Source organism: Pelodiscus sinensis, chromosome 19, assembly GCF_052426305.1.
Source record: "Pelodiscus sinensis isolate ZL-2025 chromosome 19, ASM5242630v1, whole genome shotgun sequence".
Taxonomy (NCBI): Eukaryota; Metazoa; Chordata; order Testudines; family Trionychidae; genus Pelodiscus; species Pelodiscus sinensis.
In genome coordinates this window covers 35089878-35114139 of record NC_143070.1, presented here as the reverse complement: position 1 = coordinate 35114139, position 24262 = coordinate 35089878, and the positions used below count along the sequence as shown (strand labels likewise).

The window sequence follows — 24262 nt, the reverse complement described above, 5'->3', positions numbered from 1 at the left end:
AGTCTCCCCCAGTTTTGTTCAATAAAGACAGAGTCAATGTTGGAAGAAACGATATCTTTATTTTGTACATCAATAAGAAGGGGGGCTAGGGAAGGAGGTGAGGGAGGAATGGGGTACGAGCCCCCGATGGGGAGGACTGGGCTGGCTCTGCGGGCTTCTGGGGGTGGAAGCTCTCCTGCAGCCCCCCGATTGTCCCCTCTCCCCAGATGGCAGCCTGCGGCAAGTGCAGCCGGTCTGATGGCCGAGTGGTGTGATGTGCCCAGTGTGGGTACTCCGGGCACTCCAAGCCAGGACTGCTTTGCAAGCGGGGCACCCCTTAGAACTGTCTGTCCGGGGTGGGGGTCGGGTCCCTTTAAGCGCAGCCCTCGGCTAGCCTGAGACAGCAGCTCCACGCTCTAAGTCCTTCTCTGATGCCCTGCCGGCACCTGTTCCGATCAGGCCCAGGGACTGAGCCACGGCCCAGTGAACTGAGAGCGGCAAACTCCAGTGTGAACAGGCACCACCAGAGAGCTGCTCGTATCCCGTTACTCTCCCGTCTGCACAGGAGCTGAGCACAGCCCTACCCATGGAACAATTCAAGGTCATAGCCCTGCCTGTCAGTCTACCTGTGCCAAGGTCGCTCTGCTGCCTTGCAGTTTATCCGGTGCCTTGTGGGATCTGGCCGTTGGGGCGCGTCCCTTTGTAGCTGGGTTTGGATTATTGGCTCGGTGCAAAGTCTGAAAGGAATCAGCGCTCGATGCCGGTTTATTGCTGCTGCTCTGTACACTGGCGAGCAATAAAACGTTCTGAGTGTCAAACTCCAGGCTCTGCTTTGTCGCTGGGGCTGGGCTGTAGATACTTCCCATTGCCCCTGTGGGAGAAAAATCAAATATCTCCCCTTGTGTCTAAGGGGGGACTGTGCAGGAAATCAAAACTCCCTAATAGAAAGCTGCTGTAAGGGGTAAAAGTTTTCCAGGCCTCTCTCCCTGTAACAGAGAGAAATCAAATTAACTCTGATCAAGACCCTTACAATGCCTGTCTCTAGTTCATGGATACTCCTAGTCTGTCACAAATTCCCATGTAAACTCTTATCTTTGTCACAGTTTGCCTTGTAGGCTCCTCACTCATGTTCTCATGTGGCTTTGTTCTGTAAAACTTACTTCTAGCACTCCTGGGGTGAACAGAAACCTCTCCGAGTACTTCTGCTGAGACTTTGCCATGTTAAAAAAAAACAATCAACAACTAAACTGTCTGAACACACTGTATAAAGGACCCTGAACCTGTCTCTCAGGGCTGCTGCTGCTCTCACTCTGGCAGCTGGCAGCCTGCCTGCCTGCATAATAAAATTTTCCTTTTGGATTTCTCTCTGACCTCCAGCCTCGGACCCTTCTGAGAACTCTGTACCCCAGGGGAGCGAGATTTCCCCAACACCCCCCCGGCAGATTTTGCAGTAGCTCCATGGGGCTCACCTAACCCCACCCCACAGGGAGCGTCACCAGAGGGCTGCAGGTTTCAATGGGGCGATTGGGCCCAGGGACTGAGCCATGGCCCAGTGAACTGAGAGCGGCAAACTCCAGTGTGAACAGACACAGACGTGGTCCCACCCCTGCCAGGGACCCAGCCAGGGGGGAGGGGATTTGGCGTCAGCCCTGTGGCTCCATTGCGGCTTCTGCCAGTGTGTGTGTGTGGGGGGGGGAGTGTCACCAGGAGGGGCCATGCCCAGGCTCAGGACTTCAGCTAGAGGGGGTAGCTCTGGGGATGAAAACAAGGCTCCCCTTGTAGCTAAGGCCCCAACCCCAAGAACATACCACAGAGGGGGCCATGGAGCTCACAGGACAGTGGCCGTGGGGCGGGAAGGAGGAGGTTTTGCTCACTGGTGCAGGAGGTGGGGCTGGGTTTGGAGCTGCACCTGTCTCTGCATTTCCCGGTGCGCTGGGTGCGGTTTGCTGATCTCACCCCACTGACAGGTGCCAAGGGGCAAGGTACAGACGCCTGGATCGGAGCATTTCCTGCTGCCCCACGGCCCGGCCGAGGCACCGGATCCCTCGGGTCACCAGGACGCAGAACCCGGCTGGGCAGCCCCCTCGGCGCCCCGACAGAGACCGGTGCAGGTGAGCGTCCCGTACGGGTCGGGGGGCGTCCGTGGGGCGCTGGCCCTGGGGGTGACGTGGAGGGTTTCGCCTCCCTCTGCCGAGCGGCACAGACCTTCTCCCTGCAGCTTAGGTATCTGGGGCGGGTGCAGCCCGGCTCTCGCTGCAGGGCCCCGGGACTGGGCCTCTCGGCGGGGCCGCTGGGGCGTTGCAGAGAAATGTTTCTGGGGAGACTCGGCAGCCCCGTCTGAGCTCGGAGCGGTGCCCTGGGCTGGTGTGGACGGGCCCCTTCTGGAGTGTGGCTACGTCTGCACCACTCTGCTTATCCGGAAAAAGGTGCCCAACTTGCGCTCTGCAATTCGTGTACCATCTTCTGATTCTTTTTTCAGACGAGGCTTTTCTGAAATTTGGCCCATTTCTGCACTGGGCCAACTTTGGGAAAAACCTCCTGTCTTGGAAGAGCCCTTCCTCCATGTGAAAGCAGGTTTACAGGGCTTCTGAAGGAGCCCTCTGCTCTTCCAAAACAAATGTAGAAGGAGCGGACGCGTTTCCCGGACACGGCGGAGTTTTGAGAAACTGCGTCATGTAGACAGAACCTGCTCCTGAAAACCGCTTCTCCCTCCTCCGCTGGGCAGGCTGCTTCCAACGCCCGCTCGGGGAGGGGAGGGCTTTGTGTTCACTTGTATAAAAAGGTCCTTTTCCAAGCACGGACGGGGCCAGCGAGTCCCTCCCGTTCTCCCTGCAGAGAGGTGCTGTCCCAGGGCAGGGGGCGAGTGCAGGGAGAATGGGGCGGGCGTGTGGGTCTGGGACCGGGACCACCCGCAGCAGCCGTGGCCATGTCAGACCGGCCTAGGTCGTTATCCCTGAGCTCGCCCTAGCATGGCACCCGGGGGCCACTGTCCCCCCCTGCTCCCCAGTGCCGTGGGGCTAAGATATGGGGCTAAGTGACATAGGGCTGAGAGGGCAAAAGTCTCTGTCCAGTTTGTAGGCCCTTTGGCCGGACGCGATATCTGCAGGGCAAGGCCCCTTCCTGCTGGGAGAGGGACCTGGCGCAGGGTCCGTGGAGCTGACAGGGAACTTTCCCTCCTCTCCTAGACGGCACCATGGCGGCGGCAGCAGCTGCAGATTCTGTGAAGAGAATTAAAGCTGAAGCCACTTGCTCCATCTGCCTGGATTTATTTCGGGACCCCGTGACGACTGAGTGTGGACACAACTTCTGTGAGCTGTGCATCTCCCGGCACTGCCAGGGATGTGTAGTTTTCACCTGTCCTCAGTGCAGACACTGGCTTCAAAAGGGAAACGTAAATGAAAACCGGGAGCTGAAGAACATTGTGGAGTTCTTAAAATCACAAACAGTGGAAAAACGCGCAGGAGGATTTATATGCGAGAGACATGGAGAGCCTTTGAAGCTCTACTGCAATGAGGATCAGATCGCCATCTGCCTGGTGTGCATGCAGTCCAGGGATCACCGCGGTCACCCAGTGGTTCCCAAGGAGGAGGCTGTCCAGGAGTACAGGGTAGGCACCGTTATTCGTCTTTGCTCAGACTCCAAGGCAGTGTGTGCACAGAGGGGTACAGCTCGCCCGGGGACAGGCGGACACATGGGTTGGGTGTTGTGTTTGTATCAGCTCTTCATACCCTTGTTCTCTGGCCCAGAGGGAGGTGAGAGTCAGACCCGCTGAGAGTCCCGGGGTAAAGATGCGGGGGGAAATAGAAGTGACATCCTGGTGGTGGTGGGGGGGTTGTTCCTATCACATCCCACCCAATCCAGAAGACCCAGTAACAGAAATCCCCGGCACACAGACCTGCCCGTGGTGGGTGCCTGTCACTCCCCAGCCATGTGCTGGAGAAGCAGCTCTGGCCCTGTGGGGTTTGCTCTGTTCTAGGGACGGGCTGGGGACTTTATTCCTCAGAAAGGGGAGGGGCAGTTCGCTCAGGTATTTGCCACAATGGGGGCAGGGGTGGAATTGGCCCTGTCCAGACACAGGTATGACAGCTCAGCTGTGACCCCGATCCTGGGTCAGGCCCCACAGTCTGGCCCCCAGGTGGCCATGAGAGGGGCTGGCAGCCCCCTCTGGCTTTGCTCCTGCCATGGGGGAGAGGAGCAGAATCACCCCTGTATAAAAGTGACGGTGAAATAATAAATGTCCCGAGTCTGCAGAAGAGAGAGGAGCAGAACAGACACTGGCCTGGGACTGACCGAGTCAGGGAACTGGGACGTACGGTCCCAAGGGGAGACGTTCCCAGGCTGGAAGGAGCTCAGGCGCCATGGCAGCATCTCAAGGAGACACCTGCCACCTCTCCTGCTGCACAGGGATGCCAGGCGGGACAGGAAGAGGCCAGTCTGGCCCCCTCAGGAGCTGTTTTACAATAACTAAGGAGCCCCACAGAGAGCGGGGACAGGGATGAATTGCTGAGGAACACGCACAGCAGGGCTCAAGTAGAAACACAGTCAGGAAGGCTAATGCCCAGAGCAAGTGGCACCCGGCAATGCACCGCAGTGGAGAGCAGACGCTGCTCTAAAATGTACTAGAAGGGAGAGAGCGAGAGGAGCGGGCGGGTCTGATACCTGTGGGGAGGGAGAGCCAGTCGTTCTCTTCCCCTCGATTGTAGGAACGTGTCTCTGTCTGTCTGTCCGTCCAGCTGTGAGTCTGTCCAAGATGCCTTCTAAACCCACAATGGACAATCCAATGGCAGCGGTTTACCAGGGCTAGGATCTGACAGGCCTCACCCGCTGTATTTACCTGTCCCTCCACTGGTCTGGCTGATTGCCAACCCCATCTGCAGCCCCACACCCAGCAATGATTTACATAAATAATCCCCCAAATTCATTTGAGTTACGGACCCACTAAACCAACCCATAGGGAGTAGGACAGAATCCATCCCTGCAGGGCCAGTCTCCCGGTGAGAGTAGACAAGGTCTCAGATTCATAAACTTGAAGGCCAAAAGGGACCATCATGATCAGCTGGTCACAGGCCGCAGGACCTCCCCCACCCTCACCTGTTCCAGACCCCTGGCCTCTGGCTGCGCTGCCCAGCCCTTCACACCTGGATTTAAAGACCCCACGTGACAGAGAATCCCCCGTTTAGCCTGGTTCCAGCCAGCACAGGATTCGCACCCTTGCTGCAGTGGGAGTAAAACCCCCCACCAAGAACAAACAACCCAGGCTCACGAACTCTCCCATGGGGAGCCTCTCAAACGACCCCCTTCCCCATCTTCACATCCAGGGAACAGCTCGGCTCACCTGGCTCAGGTTCTTCTGAGGCCTGGCCAGGAGGGTCAGTGCCTTGGGCGGTGGAATCCTTCTTTCCAGTTATCGCACGATTCAAGGGGCTTTATTGCTCCTTGGATGCAGCCTGACAAAACAGTTTTAACATCACTCTGAATGCTGACAGATGCAAGTCCCGCTTGAGGGCAGAGCCGGCCCAAGTTACGGGCTGACTGGGCTACCGCCCGGGGCGCCCCATTGTAGAGGGCACCACACGGGGCTGCTGGGCTGAGCGGGGGTGGGGCCACGCATGGACTTGGCTCCCGGAGTCTGGAAGCGTCGCACACTCCCGGGGGCGGCGCCACACTCCCAGTGCCAGGGGCGCACGAATGGCTTGTGCTGGCCCTACTTGAGGGCAGCCAGTAACACTCCAGCATCCCAGTGTATTTATTTTTATGTTGTGACTTTTGTTACCCAAGGAAAAAATGGCAGAGCAGCTGGGGGTAATCGAGTCCTCTTGTGGGAAACTGCACCAGTTTGTGAAGCAGGTCTGGGAGCACCTGCCAGAGAATGAACAAGAAGAGGAATATCGGAGTATGAAGAGAGTGTGTGAGAAATTAACAACAGTTTTGCAGGTGAGCTCCGCTAGGGAAAAGCGAACGGTGAAGGGGAAGGGTTAGGAACCCAGCCAGGAGCAGCCGGCACTGAGTTCTGTTTGCGCCACACAAAGAGGAATCCGTATGATCCGTCCGAATGAGAATTTCCCCTCAAAAGAGCAACAAAGCAAGACAGCACTCACGAGCCCCAGCACAGAGCACGCTGTGTGTGTGTGTGTGTGTGTGTGTGTGTGTGTGTGTGTGTGTGTGTGACCGACCCCTGGATTAGCCACAGGTGTGCGCGCACACACACACAGCTGCTGGGCCCTGCCAACAGTTCTCTGTATACACCAGCTGGATGTTCTCGGGCCGTTCCCATCGGGAGCACTGGGCCCCCCTCCTGGGCACTCCCCACCCCACTGAGAACAAGTAGAAGCTGCTGGGGCCGAGCTGGGGGGCCGGCCTGTCCCGTAAGGGCCGATGGCAGCAGGGCCGAGGGGGCAGAGAGCCCCCCCACACTGCAGGCGGGTGGGAAAGTCACACTCAGCCTGGCTGTGCTCGGTGCTAAGGAGCCAGGCCAGGGCCAGGCGCCCACAGTCCAGCCTCCCTCGCGCCGACCTGACCCCGATCCTCACGGTGAGGGGGGGGGGCGCCCGGCAGGGATTTCTGCAGATCAGGCTGGAGCACAAACTGAACCACGTAGGAACCGCACTGAGAACTGACATGACTCTTGTTTCCCTCTTCCCACCTAGGAGCGCGCAGAGAGCTCCAGGCAAAGGTGAGTGGATGGAATTCACTAAGCCAGTCCGTCAGGGTGGGGCAGGGCCAGACGTGAGATCCGGTTTCCCCTCTGTCCCTCTGCAATCGGTCTGGGTTTGCCGGTCGGAAGTGAGGTCCAGAGGGAGGGGGGTAAATAACGGAAAGGGAAGGAAAGAGACCCAGGGGCTGCACCCGGCTCACTGTGCTCGCCCAGCCCCCTCTCGCGGGGGTAGGCAGCCCGGCTCACCCCCTGGCCACCAGGCAGGGCCCAGCTGTGGCCGCACCAGCCCCGGCCCTTCTCCTTCCCCACTCCCCTGCCACACCAGCCCAGACCCCCATCTCCTTTCCCCCGCCCCTCTGCCAGCCCAGGCCCTTCTCCCTCCTGTCCCCTGCCGCACCCGCCCAGACCCCCCATCTCCCTTCTCCCTCTCCACTCCCCTGCCGCACCAGCCCAGACCCCCATCTCCCTTCTCCCTCCCCACTCCCCTGCCGCACCCGCCCAGAGCTCTTTCCCTCCCTCCCCAAACTCTAACCCCACGGGTGGGGACAGGTCAGGCTGCAGCCCGCACCAGGCCCAGCTCCAAGCCCTGCAGGTGGGGACGGACCGCGTCATGAGACAGGCCCCACTCTCCACGTGGCCACCAGAGAGTGCTGGGCCTGGGCTCAGTTTCCCCCGGCAGCTGGGAAGGGCCAGGCTGGGGGCAGGCGGAACGTGTTCCTGTGGGATGCAGAGTGAGGTGATGTCACTCTGTCGCCCACAGGGGGGAAAAGGTTATATAGAGAGAGATTTGTTTTCCCTTCTCCTTGTACCCTGAGGGCTCGCTCTGTGTCCTGAAAGAAAAGGGTCTTTATATACAGAGAGAGAGAACTCTTCTCTCACCCGCCTCTGAAGAGGTGTTAGGGGTTGTCTGTGATTTGGCCAGACTGTCGTAGCTACACCCAATGTTAATCATTTTTACGGTATCTCAGAGTTCTTCCTTCCCTTCCTCCTGCCTCTCTCCAGCAAGTTGTTCTAAAGCATAAAGAGCAGAGTTAACGTGGCGAATAATTATTGTTGTTCAGATTTGGAGAGCCACCTTCTCAGCCACTGGCATCACCATCACCTGCGAGAGACGTTCCCAAGGATGCAGAGCGACAGCGACGCTCAGGTAACAAGCCGGTTCTGGTGAGTGTGCGGGTGGGTTCTGGGGTCGGTGCCCTCACAGCCTGTCCCCACGTCCCTGTTCTCGGATAGAACAGACCCCGGTGAGCAACCCAGGCCTAGCGCCCGTGTCCGTGAGGTGCCATTTCCACACGTCTGTGGTCACACGACCACGGCCCCAGCGACCGCGCCGTGTTTGGCCCCTTCCCCTCCCCTCTCCGGCGCTCTCACCCCAGGGTGCACAAGGGTCCCCGCCTTGGAGCGGCCAGTCTGAGCCACCACAGACCTGACTCTCCGCGGTCTGGAGGAATAGCCCCCGTTAAACTCAGGGGGCCGTGAGCTCTGAGCCCCTCGTAAGGGGAGGGGAGGGGCCGCATCCCCCAAACCCAGCCCTTTCGGAGGGGCCTTTCCAACCAGTCTCTGGCACGTTTCACTCCCTGCCCATGGGGGTACCAGAGCGCTGCAGGAGACCCCCCCGCCAGGGCCAGGCTGGCTCGCAGGGGGAGGGGTCTGTGGGGTGGGGGGTGTAGCTGGGGGGCGGGTGATGGGCTCTAGTTGGAGACGCTCCTGCTGCCTGTCAGCTGGGGAGGGGGCCGGGCAGCAGGGGACAGGAGCGACTCCCAGCCGGGAGCAGGTGCCAATAACCCACCGTCCATTCACCGGCAGGGAGGAAACCCGGCAGCGAGCCAGCGGCTGAGACACGGGAGGAGACGGGGAGTCATGTCAGTCCTGTCAGCGAAGAGGCTTCTACCCCCAAAGAGGGACTCGACCAGGCATCCCTGGACCCAGTAATTCACAAGATCAGTGACACAACAGGGGCTGCGGAGCACAAGGTAGGCAATAACCCGGTGCCTGCTCCCGCTGCCCACAGGGGTCCGGCGTCGCCGCGTTTTCTCCCTTCTCCGCGGGCCGGGCAGTGACAGCGCAAACGCTCTGGGACCAGATGCTCAGACCCCTTTGGATTTAGCAGCGTCCCAGAGCCGCAGGGGGGTCCCGTCAGCGCGCGGCTGGGCCGGCCCCCGGCGCGGCAATTGCTCCTGGCCGCTGGGAGCTTTGAGATCTGCACCCAGAGGGGGTCGGGCTGAGACCAGGCCCGTTCTGCCGCAGGGGCTGGGGGGGGGGGGCTTGTGCTGCAAATGTGGGGTCTGTGTCGGGGCTCCCCAAGTCCAGCGCCGTCTCCCCCTGCTCCCTCGCACAGGCAGTGACACACACAGCAGCTGCTCAGAACTTTTCCAAACTCTCACAGCTGTTTGGTGCAGAAGGACTGGAAACGGGAGGCTCCGTCCTTCACCCGCGGAACGTCACTGGCTCCCCTGGGCTCAGCTACTGAATGGAGCCAACAATGAGCCATATGCCCCCCCCCCACACACACAACTCCTCCCCATGTCACCCCTAACCTGGGGGAGGATGGGGACAACCTCCCCTCTGCCCTAGACCCTGCCTCTTCTCACCCCACCCCGATCTGCCTCCTCTCTGTGCCTGCACCGCCCCCACCCTGCCTCTTCCCCCAGCCCCCTCCCCTGAGTGACACGGCCCAGGGGATTTGCAGAGCTGGGGGGGTCTGTCCCTGGCAGGGGTTGGGGACCCCCCCACACTCACCAATGGGGGAAGTGGAATGATGGAGCCTCAGCCCCACTCCACTCTCCCCACTCCCGGCCTTGTCCCCACTGGTGAGTGTGGAGTGGCTGGGAGCTGGGAAGCAGAGCAGGTGAGTACCCCCCCCACTCCTGGCTAGGTCCCCTCTCTCCTCCCACCCACGCCATTGGGTACATGAGCCCCCCAGTCTCCCCTATGAAATGCTCCAGTGTGTTCAAAGACATTCCAGCCATAGAGCCAGCCAGCAACCCCCAGCCCTCTGCACCCACCCAGCAACCCCGAGCCCCCGCCTGCCCCTCCCTCGCCTGCAGCCCTGCCCAGCTGTAGCCCCTCGGCGGGGGGGTGGGAACAGAGTCCAGCGCTGGGAGGGCCCAGGGGCTGGTTGGTGCCTCTGAGTCTCCGTCTGAGTCTCAGACTCTCCCACGTCCTGAGTCTTGGTTCCCTGAATCCCTCCCCCGTTGCCCTGTGGTGCCCGGTCCTGGAGCATCGGCCTCTCCCCATTGGGCATGAGGTGTAACAGTTAACTCGGGCTAACGACTTAGTTCGAGTTAACGTTTGGCTGCCGAGGGCAGTTAGTTCGGACTAGGGGGATTTAAAAATGGCGCCCGGATGGGACGATGCAAGTAAAGGCCGGGATATTTAAATCTCAGGCTTCATTTGCAAGTTCGAATGCCGACATTAGCCACCTTTGTTCGGACTAGGGAGCTGGTGTAGCCAGACCCGAAATGAATTCCCATTCTGCAGTCTCTCTAGCCCTTCTTAATTGTGCCAGCCTCAGTCACCATCCTCCGCCCTCCCTCCAGAATGGGGCTGACATTCCCGCTCACCCCCACCCTCCACGTGTTCTTCCATAGCCCACTAGGAGTATCCCCACTTTTTTGGCAAAACTGAGCATTTGTCCATTTGTTCTTGCTGGCTGATTTGTCTTGGCAGAGTGGGGGGATCAGGGTGTCGAGGACAGGGCTTAAAAATGGGTCTGTCCTGGCCAGACCATGCCGTATGGTCCCCTGCACGTGACTTCGCTTCCAATCAGGCCTGTCGTGCAGCCCAGGGCTCCGGGAGGGGGATTCTGTTTTTCCAGGTCTCACTGCAGAAAGAGGCTTTATTGTCTCCTGCAAGAAGGGTGCTTAGCCCAGGAATCAGCTCTGCCCAGCCAGAGAAAGGCAACCGACCCCCCACTCACTGGCTGGCTGCCGCTGACCCTCCCCTGCCATCGCTGGGTGGAGTTTTCATTTTAACTTCTGTGCCTGAAGGAATCAATACGACAGCAGCTGGAGGGAATTGAGTCTGACTGCAAGAAACTGAACCAGCTTGTGAGCACGGACCAGACGGACCTTTCTCAGAACGCAAGAGAAGCGGCGCGTCAGAGTGTGAAGAGACTCACTGACAACGTAGCGAAGCTTTTAAAGGTAAAGGGGCCTTTCTAGACCAAACGCTGTAAAGGGGGAAGCCCCAGGGACTCAGCGAGGAGCAGCTGCCGCACAAACAGGATCCCGTCTGCTCCGTCTGAATGAGAATTTCCCATTGCAAGAGCAGCAAAGCCAGGAAGCACAAGAGGGCCCAGCAGAGAGTGGGCAGGGTGTGCCGTAGCTTGGGCTGAACAGACGAGGAGACGCACCCAGCACAGTCGAAAGGCCTAGTCCCCTACATGTTCCCCTCTCTGAGTCACTATGGCCTAGAGGCCTAGCCCAGTTTTCTCATCCTTTTTTATAAAGTGCCCCCTTTTCAAAAAACAACATTAGAAGTCCCCCCGACACACACGATTTCCTTCTATCATTGCAACACATTTGTTTAAAGGACTTAATTGTAGCCAGCAGGCAATGACATTTTGGGGTGTAGAAAGCACAAAAATAATAAAATGCTGTAAAACTTAAGCAGGGGTAAGCAGTGAGGAGGGGTAAGCAGCAAGGTGGTAAAGTTTGCAGATGATACCAAACTGTTTAGGATAGTCAAGACAGAAGCAGACTGTGAGGGACTCCAAGAAGATCTCACCAAACTGAGTGATTGGGCAACAAAATGGCAAATGAAATGTAATGTGGATAAGTGTAAAGTAATGCACATCGGGAAAAATAACCCCAACTATACGTACATATGATGGGGGCTAATTTGGCTACGACAAATCAGGAAAGAGATCTTGGCGTTATCGTGGACAGTTCTCTGAAAACTTCCACACAGTGTGCAGCGGCGGTCAAAAAGGCAAAGAGGATGCTAGGAATTATTAAGAAAGGGATAGAAAATAAGACCCAGAACATCTTACTGCCCCTGTATAAAACTATGGTACGCCCACATCTTGAATACTGTGTACAGATGTGGTCTCCTCACCTCAAAAAAGATATTTTGGCCTTGGAAAGGGTTCAGAAAAGGGCAACTAAAATGATTAGGGGTTTGGAACGGGTCCATATGAGGAGAGGTTAAAGCGACTGGGAATTTTCAGTTTAGAAAAGAGGAGACTGAGGGGGGATATGATAGAGGTCTATAAAATCATGAGTGGTGTGGAGAGCGCGGATAAAGAAAAGTTATTTATTAGTTCCCATAATAGAAGAACTAGAGGACACCAAATGAAGTTAATGGGTAGCAGGTTTGAAACTAATAAAAGAAAGTTCTTCACACAGTGTGTAGTCAACCTGTGGAACTCCTTGCCAGAGGAGGCTGTGAAGGCTAGGACTAGAACAGAGTTTAAAGATCAGAGGGGTGGCCGTGTTAGTCTGAATCTGCAAAAGCGGCGAGGAGTCCTGTGGCACCTTATAGACTAACTGAAGTGTTGGAGCATAAGCTTTCGTGGGCAAAGACCCACTTCGTCAGATGCTCGCTGGGGCTGGGGTGGCGACTGCAGAGGCTGTTCAGGGGCTCCGGCCCGAGCTCCTTCCCCTCCGGCGGCCAGCCCCGACTGAGCGTCTCCCTGGGCTTTTATACCCAGCTTCCCCTTGGAGCCTGCCCAGCTGGGCCAGGGCAGCTCCCTGCTCCTTAGTGCGAGATGTACACACCCCATCACACGCAAACACACGCACATCATCACATACGCACACGCCTACACACGCACGCACGCACACACACACGCACAGGATCTGATACATTTTTGGTACCACATGATGGAAGAAGCGAGGCTCTGTCCTTCCTCACTCGAGTGTCCCTGGATCGCCCCTGAGCCTGGCTGTTCAGGGACCAATGAAAGGTCTCACTACGGAAGCTCTTCCCCTCTGCCCACGGGGAGGTCACATCTCTGGGGTCTGTGGTTCCTCGGCGGTGAGGCTGTAACTGCGCCCACAGGGCTCCCTTGGCCTTTCGTCTCTTCTGCCTCCTACACCAGCTGCAGGGGAAGGTCCCTCCAGGCCTGGGCCCTGTAAGATGGGGGCTTCCGGCCTGGGCCAGGGAACCTGGCACCGATAAAGGGCCCCGTGGTCACCCCCCTGGAAATGGAGGGTCTGGGGGGAATTTTGTCTATAACGACACTGGCCTGAGCAGTGAGACCAGGGCTGGGTCACGAACCGGGCAGGATGGGATGGGGAGGGGCCAGAGTTGCTGCACACGGGATGCTCACGGAGAGCTGGGTCCTGGGGCTGCTTTATGCAGAAACGCAGGGGACTCCCCCCCACTCTGCCCAGCCCAGGCCCCCCCGCCCCAGCTCTTCCCGTCCCCTCCCTGTGAGCCATCCCACTGTACCTGCGGCTCCACTGGAGACTTGAGGAAAGGAGCAGAGCGCTGGGGACCCGGGGCTGCCGGAGCAGCTGTGTGTGAGGGGTGGGGAGCTGGGCAGGCCCCGTTCAGCCCCAGAGGGGGGTGCTGGGCAGGCTGCCCTGCCCCACAGGGCGATGTCTGGGGCTGGCCAGAGTGGGGAGCTGGGCTCTGCCCCTCCCCCAGCCTGCTTGGCCAGAGACCCCGTGTCCCATGACAGCGGGTGGCTTGTGCGGGAGGGTCGAGGATCAAATGGGAAATGCTGTTTGTGGGGCTGAGTGTAAAACCCCCCCGGGACTGAGATTCTCTTCCACACGGGCAGCTGATCGTCTCCTGTGTCTCTTCCCACAGGTGGCTGTAAAGGAAACCAGGAAAAGGTGAGTGTGTGAGGGGCGCTGGGGTGTGAAGAGCAAACGACCCCCCCCCCCCCCGCCTCCCAGACCTGCCGGGTGTCGCTGATCTGTCGTTATTTGAGTCACCGGGGAAGGGGCAGAGTTAGGGGAAGGGAGGAGACGGGAGACAGGCTAGAAATTCCCTGAGCCGCTGGGAGTCGTCTCCCGGAGAATTCCTAGACACCATGCGCGACGGCTTGTGAGCCGTTATCTGCCCAGTCGGAACAGGCAATAGGAGGACCCGTAAGAAGGCCAGAGGGTGACAGAGCCAAGCAGAGGCAATCGGTGATGAGAACAGCGTGAACTCTGGCAGGACGAGTGTGTCGGTACAATCAGGCAGGGCAAAGAAGAATTTGAAAAGAAGCTTTCTGGAGGCACATTGGTAACAGGAAAATGTGATTATTTTATTAATGGTAACGACAATCAGGAAGTTAGTCATTCTGTAATTTCCTAACTGTCGTGTGCAACCCAGTGCTGAAAGAAGCCTTTGTACACGAGGACTGGAAGGCAGCTAATGTAAGGCTGATTTTGAAAGAGGGCTCCAGAGGTGATCCTGGCAATTACAGATTTGTAAATTTAACTTCCATACCTGGGAAGTTCTTTGAAATGAAGTAAAAATAGGTCATGTAGTGGTAGGTAAGAGCCAGCATGGATGTCAAGAACAAATCATGTCCAACCAATCTGATAGCTTTCTCGTCGATAAGGGATAAGAGGGGACATGGGACCTAGATTTTAGTAAGGCATCGGTATGGTGTCGCATGATCTTCTTATCAATAAACTAGGAAACTACAACATAGGTGGGTGCATAACTGGCTGGATAACCGTTTTCAGAGAGAAACTTAAAAAACAACAAACGGTCTAGAAGCACTTTACAGACTAACAAAACAATGTATATGGGATCCTGAGCTTTCGTGGGCACAGCCCACTACTTCAGATCACCTGAGTATTGAGTTTAGGATGTCAAGACCCAAAATAAATAGGGGAAGGGGGGGCAGGAAACCAGGAGCAGAGAGTATGAAAATATCAAAGGGAAAACCAAAGAGGCAGAGCTGGCAATCTATAAGCACCTAAAGATTGGACCGTTAAAAGAAGCAGATAAGGATCACAGGGTAGCAATTAGAGAGCAAGGGTACCAGTGCAAGACCCTACACAGACCAAGAGCTGTTGGCACCTTCATTGTTTGTTTGGCTGATAATGTCCCAGCCAACCGTTATCTCCACTGAGGCCACAGGGTTGAGAATTAAATCTGTGGATGAATTGTCATTCCAACCCTTCTCCGGGTATTTGGCTTGTGGAATTGGTCTGTGACAAGACAGCCACCTGGGGATCTTTTAAAGGGGGATTGGGTGGATTGCAGTGTTCCCCAACAGGTTTCTATTTGTCCCCTTTCTGGATATCTGATTTGTGTCCATTGACTCTTTCCCGTAAGGACTGTCCAGTCTTTCCAATGCACACAGCAGTGGGGCATTGCTGGCATTTGATGGCAGAGACCAAATTACTGGAAGTGCAGTTGAATGATCCTGTGATTTGGTGGCTTATGTTGAATTCACTTCTCTAGAGATGTGGGCAGAGTTGGCCCCTCGGCCGATTGCCCGGCTGGATTCCTGGATGCGTACGATGTGGTTGTGTAGCATGATGACTGGAAATGATTGGTGTCAGGTTGGGGGTTGTCTGTAAGCGAGAATGGGCTTTTCTCCCTAAGGCCTCTGAGAGCGAGGGACCATTTTCCAGGGTGGGTTGTACGTTGTGGATAATGCACCGGAGGGGGTTAAGTTGGGGACTATAGGTAATAACAAGAGGAATTCTGTTATTCCCCTTTCGGGTCTGTCTTGAACCAGTTCATGTCTGGGTCCTTTTTTGGCTCTGTCAAGCTGGTTTTTTACTTCTCCAGGTGGGTATTTCAGTTTTAGGAATGCTCTGTATCGATGCCGTAGGCGTGTATGCTCTGTAGCGATGCCGTAGGCGCGTATGCTCTGTAGCGATGCCGTAGGCGCGTATGCTCTGTAGCGATGCTGTAGGTGTGTATGCTTTATATCGATGCTGTAGGTGTGTATGCTCTGTAGTGATGCCGTAGGCGTGTATGCTCTGTAGCGATGCCGTAGGCGTGTATGCTCTGTAGCGATGCCGTAGGCGTGTATGCTCTGTAGTGATGCCGTAGGCGTGTATGCTCTGTAGCGATGCCGTAGGCGTGTATGCTCTGTAGCGATGCCGTAGGCGTGTATGCTCTGTAGCGATGCTGTAGGTGTGTATGCTCTGTATCCATGCTGTAGGTGTGTATGCTCTGTAGCGATGCCGGAGGCGTGTATGCTCTGTAGCGATGCTGTAGGTGCTGCAGGGAGTAGTTATTAACAGTTCTATTCAATATCTTCATCAACAATTTAGATATCGGCATAGAGAGGACACTTATTAAGTTTGCAGATGATCCCAAGCTGGGAGGGGTTGCGAGTGCTTTGGAGGACAGGTCAGAATTCAAACTGATCTGGACAAACTGGAGCAATGGTCGAAGGTCAATAGGAGCCAACAGTGAGACGCTGCTGCAAAAAATCAAACATGACTCTGGGATGCATTAACTCGTGAGCAAGACACGAGAAGTCATTCTTCTGCTCTGCTCTGCACTGATTAGGCCTCAGCTAGAGTCTTGTGTCCAGTTCTGGGCACCGCATTTCAAGAAAGATGTGGAGAAATTGGAGAGGGTCCAGAGAAGAGCAACAAGAATGATTGATGGTCTAGAGAACAGGAGCTAGGAGGGAAGACTGAAAGAACTGGGCTTGTTTAGTTTGGAAAGGAGCAGACTGAGGGGGGACATGAGAGCCGTTTTCAGGTATCTAAAAGGGTGTCACAAGGAGGAGGGAGAAAACTTGTTTATCTTGGCCTCTGAGGATAGAACAAGAAGCAATGGGCTTAAACTGCAGTAAGGGAGGTTGAGGTTTGATATGAGGAAAAACTTCCTGCCAGCTCATTAGCCAGAGTGGGCAGGGAGGGATCCCATGTTCAGGAAGACCCTGAATCTGTAATTGCCAGAAACTGGGAGGGGAAGGTACGTGTGTGGGGGTGGGGGGAGGCAGGAGACAGTGGTCAGCACCAGCGCTTCAGGAGACAGTCATGGAGGGGGATGGGCTATAGGTACCGTTGGTCTGACCTGGTGTGGCCGTTCTCATGTCCCTGTGCAGTCCCTGGGCCAGGCGTTTACATGCCCCGTCCCCCCTCTGGTAACTGCTGGGCCCTGGGTGAAGGAGAAGGGAGTGATGTCAGTAAATATTGTGTTTAGGCCTCCGACGCCAACAGATGAATCTGGAGGGAGCAAGAGAAGCCACCCCTGCTAGTAGCGAACAAGAAGGTAAGAGGGGCCCTGCCCCGCGAGAGTGTCTGTCTGTGGGGTTCAGTGCTCAGCACGTGGATATGCCCGGCCAAGCACAGACGTCATGAGAGTGGTACATGGGGGGAGGGGGGCAAAGCCGGGTGCACCTGGAAGCCAGTTCCCTTCGCTCACTCTCCGGCCGGCAGAGGTACCTGGGCTGCTGGCGCTGGGGACAGGGGAGCACTCACAGCCAGACAGGAACAGCCGGGCGCTGTGACTCAGGGGGCCGTGCCTGGCTGCAGAACTACAGCCTCAGGGTCGGGGGGCTGCTGTGGGGGGGGAGCCCCCACCCTCTCCTCTGGCAGGCTGAGCAGAGCGAGCTCCTCAGGGCAGCTGGGCACCCACAAAAATTGGAGGGGGTGGCCCATGATCCCTCATGCCCCCCCCGGCCGTGCCTCTCTCTGGGAAGCAGGGCCCCCGGTGCCCTCACAAACCCACCCGTGTGCCGGGGGATCAGCTGTGTCTGGCGTTCGGGTGCAATTCACGTTAGCTGTGGCTGTGGGGCAGGACGCCCAAGGCAGCGAAGAGGAAATGGGGCAGCTGTTCCTGTCGGGAGGCAGGGGGGTCCAGTCCCATTTTACCGGCTCCCCCCAGCATTGCAAGATCGGGGAGATCAGACTCCGTGGTGGGGCCTTATTTCTGGCTGATCATTCCTGGAGCTGAGATCCCGGAGCAGGGTTTGGGGCTCAGCCCTAGATCGAGTGGGGCCGCAGTGGGGCAGTGAACGGCCACACAGAGTCTGCGGGGAGCAAGGGTTTCCCCTGGAGCTGGGGTACGTGAGGTAACCTCCCCGTGTGATGTTGCAGGAGCAGCGATGGGCGGCAGAAACGAAGCAGCAGGAGAGGAACAGCAGCGTCCAGCAAAGAAGAGGAAACATAATGAGAATTAGCATCAGAGGTAGCAGCAGCAGAGAGCAAGCGCTGGCCGGTGTCTCAGCCTGCAGCAGCTGCGGAGAGGAGGGGCTGGAATACACGGAACTCACCCGTCCTCTCTGCAGCCGAGGGGTGCGAGTGTCTGAACGTGAATTTGTCTCCCGCTCATGTCAGCCCTCTGCTGTGTCAGCGTAACAACAACACCTGCATGCCTGGTATAGAGCCATGCTCATTGTACCTACGTTGGTGCAGTATTACTGTAGACATTGTGTTACTTGTATAGATCTTAACAGTCCTCTGGCAGCTGCCCCCCATGGCCTGACACTGACTGTGGCATCAGGGGTAACTGCAGGACCCGACCACGTCACCACAGGCAACAGTCAAACTTTCACAATGTCGCATACACTGTCACATACACAATGTCACACACACATACACAATGTCACACATACACAATGTCACACATACACAATGTCGCATACACATACACAATGTCGCACATACACAATGTCACACACACATACACAATGTCACACATACACACTGTCACATACACAATGTCGCATACACATACACAATGTCACACATACACAATGTCACATACACAATGCCATAGTTGGTCTGAATTTAGCTTAAATGTTTTTTACTCTTTATAAGTTCTGCTCTTTTGATGAAGGGGGGGGGCTATTTTGGGGGGTGTTTTTTCAAAATATTTTTTAAAATTTCCCGTGTGTGTTTTTGTACCAATATAAAACTTCGCTATTTAGACACTAATCTCTGGTGGCTCCCGTCGTCTATTGCTGCATCCTCTGCAGCGCTGGAAGCAGCCGCTCACCTGGTGCAGGACGGTGTCACACGACTCACAGGATCAGTCACATAAAACCAATGGGTGTGTGGTCACACGGCTCCTCCTGTGCCACAAGGGCCGGGCCGGGTCGCCCAGCCCGCACCCAGCGCGTTGCTCTGGCCCAGGGTTCAGTGACCTTTCCAGATCCCCCTGCGCCGAGTCGCTCGTGCCGGGCTCTGCTCAACGCCTGGTCGCTCCAGTCTCAGTCGGCAGCCAGGGGCCCAACCTGCCTCCTCCCCCGCCCGCGGGAACTTTTCTCCAGTCGCCTCCCGGATCCTAGGCAGGCGCCGCAGGCAGCTGTGACCACTGAGACGTTTCTCTGGCTGAAGTCTCCCCCCCCGGCCCCTCCCCAGCGCACAGGCAGCCTGCGCCCCTGCCCCCTGCAAAGCTCCCCAGGCCTCCGTTCTCAGTCACTGGGCACGTCAGCACCGCCCCACCTGGCCCTCCAGCCTGCAGCCTGGGCACGGCCTTAACTTGCGCCCTTATAGCCAGGCTAAGGCCAAATGCTGCTGATTCCTTCTGTGTAACCCCCCGTCATAATCAGGAGTGCTGACCGGCACCCGGTGGCTAAGGGGTTAATTAATGTCTCCTGGACCCAGCCAGGTATCTGGTGGTCGGCCAATAACTATGCAGGTAGGAATTTCACACTGGAAGAAAAGTTTTTTTTCTTCTTCTTTTGAGATGCAGAGCAGTTTCTGCCAAGTACTGAGGGAGATGGGAGACACGTCTCTCTCCAAGAAGGGATGTCTTACAAGGTGGATGTAGGGAAAACGTTAGCTAGTCCAGCAGGATCTATTGTTTTCTGTGTTTGGGGATGTGGAAATAATGTCTGAGCTTATCCCAGGGTTGTTTTTTCCCTTTTAAACTAACCCTTCAGCCTGGGGACTTTCCCTGAGAATCTCTATCAACTGGTGGGTCTTTCCACCCGGCCGATTTACTAGGCTTGCAACTGTAGTGACTTTAGGGACTCAGTGTGAGGAATCCACGTATCCAAGACAGATCTTCCCCCCGCCCACAAAGTCACTTAAACAAATCCCAGAAGTCTTTGCAACGGTGTAGGGTGGCCACTCCCCTGAGGTCCAAGACCTCTAAACCTTTCGGGTCCCGTGGTCACCAGGCTCACGCCCTCAATGTTCAGTTCAGTCTTTTACTTAATAGTGGAAGGTCTCTCCGGCCAAAGTCCGTTAATAACCAGTCCTTTAAGCAGGAGATGCAGCGCTGCGGGGATGGTCGGGGACCCAGGCCCTCCTGCTCCACCGGCTCCCGACCCAGGGCCCTACGGCACAGGAACAGACCCGCTGCCGGGGTTGGTGGGGGACCCAGGCCCTCCTGCTCCACCGGCTCCCGACCCAGGGCCCTAGGGCACAGGAACAGACCTGCTGCCGGGGTTGGTGGGGTAGCGTGAGGCAATGCACCAACCCCCACCCAGCTTAACAGCCCCACCCAGCTCACTTCCTACCCCAATGCGGCTACTGATCTGGAGCTGGCCCCTGCTCTCGAGGGAGCGAGTTGTGAGTGAAGAACGTTCCCGCTTCGAATGGCCCTACAGAGATGTGGGTTCAGTCAGTAGCCACCTGGTCTCCCCGGGCTTCTGGGCCTGCGGGTGTCCTGCCCAAGAAGAAATCTTTTGCAGGGTCCACGTCAGTGACACTGGCCAGCTGTAGCGGGTTCGGATGGGGGGAAGTGCAAACATCCCCCGCACCGGATCCCCCTGGGTAGCTGATGCCAGAGACGAGGGATTTTCCCCACCAGTAGTCGGGGTGGGGAAGCCGCTCTTGTCCTGGCCAGGTGTGTTGCGTCTTCCCTGTCACTTGGTCTCTGATGGCCCAGGACTGGCCGGCGTTGCTGTGTCTGCTCCCCGGCATCCCGTGCTGGACGTTCCAATGCACCATGCTCCCCCCGGGTCCTAGCATGGGGGGGCCCCGCTCCTGCAGCCGGGAGCATGTCCTGCAGAGCCAGGGCGGCTGTGGGCGCTCGCCCCAGAGGGCTGTGAGCCCCCCCTGCAGTGTGGGGTTCGGTGACCCCGTCGCACAAGGGCAGAGCCCAATGTCTCTTTTCTTTCCCAGCTCCAAGCAACGGAGGTTGGGGGGGGGGGCGAGTTTTACATTAGGGGGGAGATTTCCCCAGTGAGCTCTTCCCTGGAAAAGGGTTTGTTTTTGTTTTTGTTTTATATTTTCTTGGAATCACTGGGCTGGTGGCAGCGGATTCCCCAGGATCCAGGGATCAGGATATTTTTGGGGGAGGGGTTTTTGTGCCAGAGCCGGTAGAGGCGAGGTTTGTGTTGGGGGGTGTAACAGTGACTAGGGGTCTGGCCTGGCTCTACATTAGCGGGCAGGGGGCTGGCCAGAAGAGGCCTGGCATTGCCCTTCACACATGTTTCTCCCCTTGGTCCTGGCCGCCTTGGACACTAGAGCCAGGCAGCTTTCATTTGCTGTGTCTTTGCTGAGCCTCACTGGCCCTGCATAACCCTCGTCGGGTCGAGTCCCGTGTGATCTGTGACCTGCCCGTCCGCACCGCAGGACTGTGCCGATCTAATTAGACTTCACAGAGAAACTGCAGCGCGACCGTTGGTTTGCAGATCGGACACTGGCCATTTAGGGCTGAACAAAGCCTGGGAACGGCTGGCAGCTCCCAAGCGTCTCTCCTCTCTGGGGCGTGTCTGGACGGCCTGGCCACACGGCTTAGCAGGGACTCAGGACACGACGCCGGTGCCGCGCTGCGGGGATGGGCCACCCAGGGCCGGCTCTCGGCACAGCAAGCACGTCCTGGGGGCGGCACATTTCCAGGGGCGGCAGTCCGGCCATACCTGTGTGTACTGGGCTGCCCCGATCTGCCCCATCCGCGGTCACCTGCCAGCAGCAGCCCCTCCCCCCCCATGAGGGGGCATCCCAGCCCCCAGGCAGGTGCCCCATAGCCCTGCCCCCCACGGGTGGCGCTGCCCGAGTCTCTTTCCCGCGGGGATGGGACCTGCGTGTGCCCCGCTGTGCGCGCTGATTGGCCGGCCGGCGCCACGTCTCAGACCCGGCGGGGCCCTGTGGCAGGTGTGGCCCTGCACTGGCCCTTTAAGGGCTGAGAGGGGTCAGGGAAGCCCAGCTGGAGGCTCTAACGGGACTCCTGGAAGCAGGAGGGAGCAGAGACCTGCCTGTGGCTCTGGGCGAGGGCAGCAGGGACCGGACGGCCGGGGGAGCAAGAGGCTTCCTGGCAGAGGGCAGGCTGGGGCGGCTTTGGGCTGGACAACCCGGGCTAGCAGGCCTGAGGCCCTAGGGCTGCGGGAGGCAGACGCGGGAGGCTGGGGTGGGGGAAGCCCAGGCTGCCAGGCCTGAAGCCGGAGGGGCAGGAGGCCGCCTGGGAGGCAGAGGGAGCCGGTCCCCACCCTCGGCCAGGGAGGAGCGGCCGGCAGGGACTGAGCCTGCCTGGACACCGGGGGAGAGAGGGACTGGCAGGGGCACTGAGCCCTGGAGGGTGCAGGGGAACCGGGGTCCTGGGCAGAAGCACTGGGGGTCCCAGGGAGCAGGGAGGGCCCTGGAGAGCAGTGAAGGAAGAACCCCCCCCGGAAGGGGGGGCAGACAGAGACCGGAGGGGGCAGGGCCGGAGGGCGGTGCCCTGAAGACAAAACCGAACCGAGGGAGGACGTGGGGGAGACACCAGTGAACAGAGGGCGCTTGTCGAAACAGCCACCTAATTCCCCACGGCGCCTCGCTGAGGGCACCATGCTGGTGAGTCGACCCCATTACACTCGCACACCCACCTGCCCCATAATAGCCCCAAATATCCCCTCACCCGCCTGCCCCACTATAGCCCCAAATGTCCCCTCACCCGCCTGCCCCACTATAGCCCCAAATGTCCCCTCACCCGCCTGCCCCACTATAGCCCCAAATATTCCCCCCACCAGCCTGCCCCACAATAGCCCCAAATATCCCCCCTCACACCCGCCTGCCCCACTATAGCCTCAAATAACCACCCCATCCGCCTGCCCCACAACATCCCCAAATATCCCCCTCACCCGCCTTCCCCACTGAGAGGCAACAGGGATAATGAGCCCCTCCCCCAGTCCCCCGTCACAGCAGCACTGCACAGTCAGGATCCCCTGCTCTGTGCTGAGATGCAGCCAGCTCTGGGGTGGGGCTGTGTAACAGCAGCACTGCACAGTCAGGGATCCCCTGCTCTGTGCTGAGATGCAGCCAGCTCTGGGGTGGGGCTGTGTAACAGCAGCACTGCACAGTCAGGGATCCCCTGCTCCGTGCTGAGATGCAGCCAGCTCTGGGGTGGGGCTGCGTAACAGCAGCACTGCACAGTCAGGATCCCCTGCTCCGTGCTGAGATGCAGCCAGCTCTGGGGTGGGGCTGTGTAACAGCAGCACTGCACAGTCAATCCGAGGGTTTCCGGAAGGACTGTTGGTTGGCGCTGACCTCAGCTCCCTGCTGTGATGCGAAAGGGGTCGATGATCGGGCCTCAGCTGTGGGGAGGGGGCTAGTTTGTCAGAGCCGGGCCTGATTTCAGAGCAAGGGGCTGACCTGGGCACCCTTGTCCCTCCTGAGAGCAGGCCGGGCCTCACTCCCCTACCCCTGTGTCGGGCCAGGCCGGCGCTCTGCCCGTCTGCACCCTGCTCCCAGCTCCACTGGGACAGCTCTCCGGGGGGGGAGGGCGGGGGACTCGAGCGGGGAGCCGGGTCTGGCGGAGACGGTCGGCACTTTCATCCCTCCCCCAACGCAGGCCCTTCCAGCCAGAAGCCGCTGGTGCTCCAGGCCTCGGGGCTGTCGGGCTCTGCAGGTTCTTGGTGTTCTCATCCCATTGCCTGGCACAGACGTGGCTGCAAGTGCCAGGCTGGTTGCGGGGCTGGGTTCCTGGATGAATACGGGGGAGGTGTGTGGGGTGGGTCCTGGGAGAATTGTCTGAGGTTTGGGGGTGTCTGTGGGCGAGGACGGGCCTGTCCCCGAGGCCTGGGAGAGCGAGGGGCCATTTTCCAGACTGGGGTGCAGATCTGGACACTGCGCTGGGGGTTACGTTGGGGCGGTGGGGGTGACACGTGGAATTCTGTGGGTCTCTCTTTGGGGTCTGTCTAGGAGCAGTTCGTGTCGGGGGCGCGTCTGGCTCTGTCGCTCTGTGTGTTCACTGCTCCGGGGGGCAGTTCAGTGTGCGGGATGCTCTGTAGAGACCCTGTGGGTGTCTGTCCCTGTCGGTGGGACTGGAGCAAATCCGGTTGTATCCCAGGCCTGGCGCTACACGACAGACTGAGAAATGTGTCTGGCCGGAAGCTGGAGGCGTGAAGGTCGGTGCAGCGGTCGGTGGGTTTCGGCAGAGGGGGTGGAAATGGGTCTGTCGTGTCCGTGCACTGGAGTGTCCGGGACGTGGCTCTCCCGTGGGGACTGGCCCAGGCCGAGGGGGATGGGGGGGAAGTTGTTCAGATCCCTGTGGAATTCTTCCAGGGTCTCCTTCCCCTGGGTCCATGCAATGGAGATGTCACCGATGTGGGGTAAGTAGAGTCACGTGCTGGGGGGCGGGGCGGAGGAAACGCTGTTCCAGGTCGGCCAGAAAGACGTTGGCATGTGGCACCGACTGATGAGCTGGACGGGCCGGGGGCATGTTTCCGATCCCTCCAGTAGGGGGCCACGAAGCTCCGGGAAAGTGATTTTCACGTGTCCCGGACGATTCTTCTCCTGGAATTCTGTCATTCCCGTGTGGCCCTGCCAATGGAGACGCAGCATTCCTCCTCGCAGGGGCTGCCTCCTGCCGGCAGGTCGGGCATAAGGA

At 58.1% G+C, this 24262-nt stretch overlaps 1 protein-coding gene and 1 long non-coding RNA gene across 2 annotated transcripts; both read left to right on the top strand.

The window, feature by feature from the left end:
- Positions 1-3172: 3172 nt before the first annotated feature.
- LOC149523139 (E3 ubiquitin-protein ligase TRIM39-like) lies at positions 3173-4718 on the top strand. Its single transcript, XM_089770538.1, has 2 exons — positions 3173-3586; positions 4713-4718. Exons 1-2 carry the CDS (start codon positions 3173-3175, stop codon positions 4716-4718), a joined length of 420 nt encoding a protein of 139 aa, XP_089626664.1.
- A 5594-nt stretch (positions 4719-10312) lies between these two features.
- LOC149523138 (uncharacterized) lies at positions 10313-18353 on the top strand. The gene is made up of 4 exons (XR_016347401.1): positions 10313-10779; positions 13394-13419; positions 16703-16771; positions 17599-18353. It is a non-coding gene; the product is annotated as an uncharacterized LOC149523138 (long non-coding RNA).
- Positions 18354-24262: the final 5909 nt, after the last annotated feature.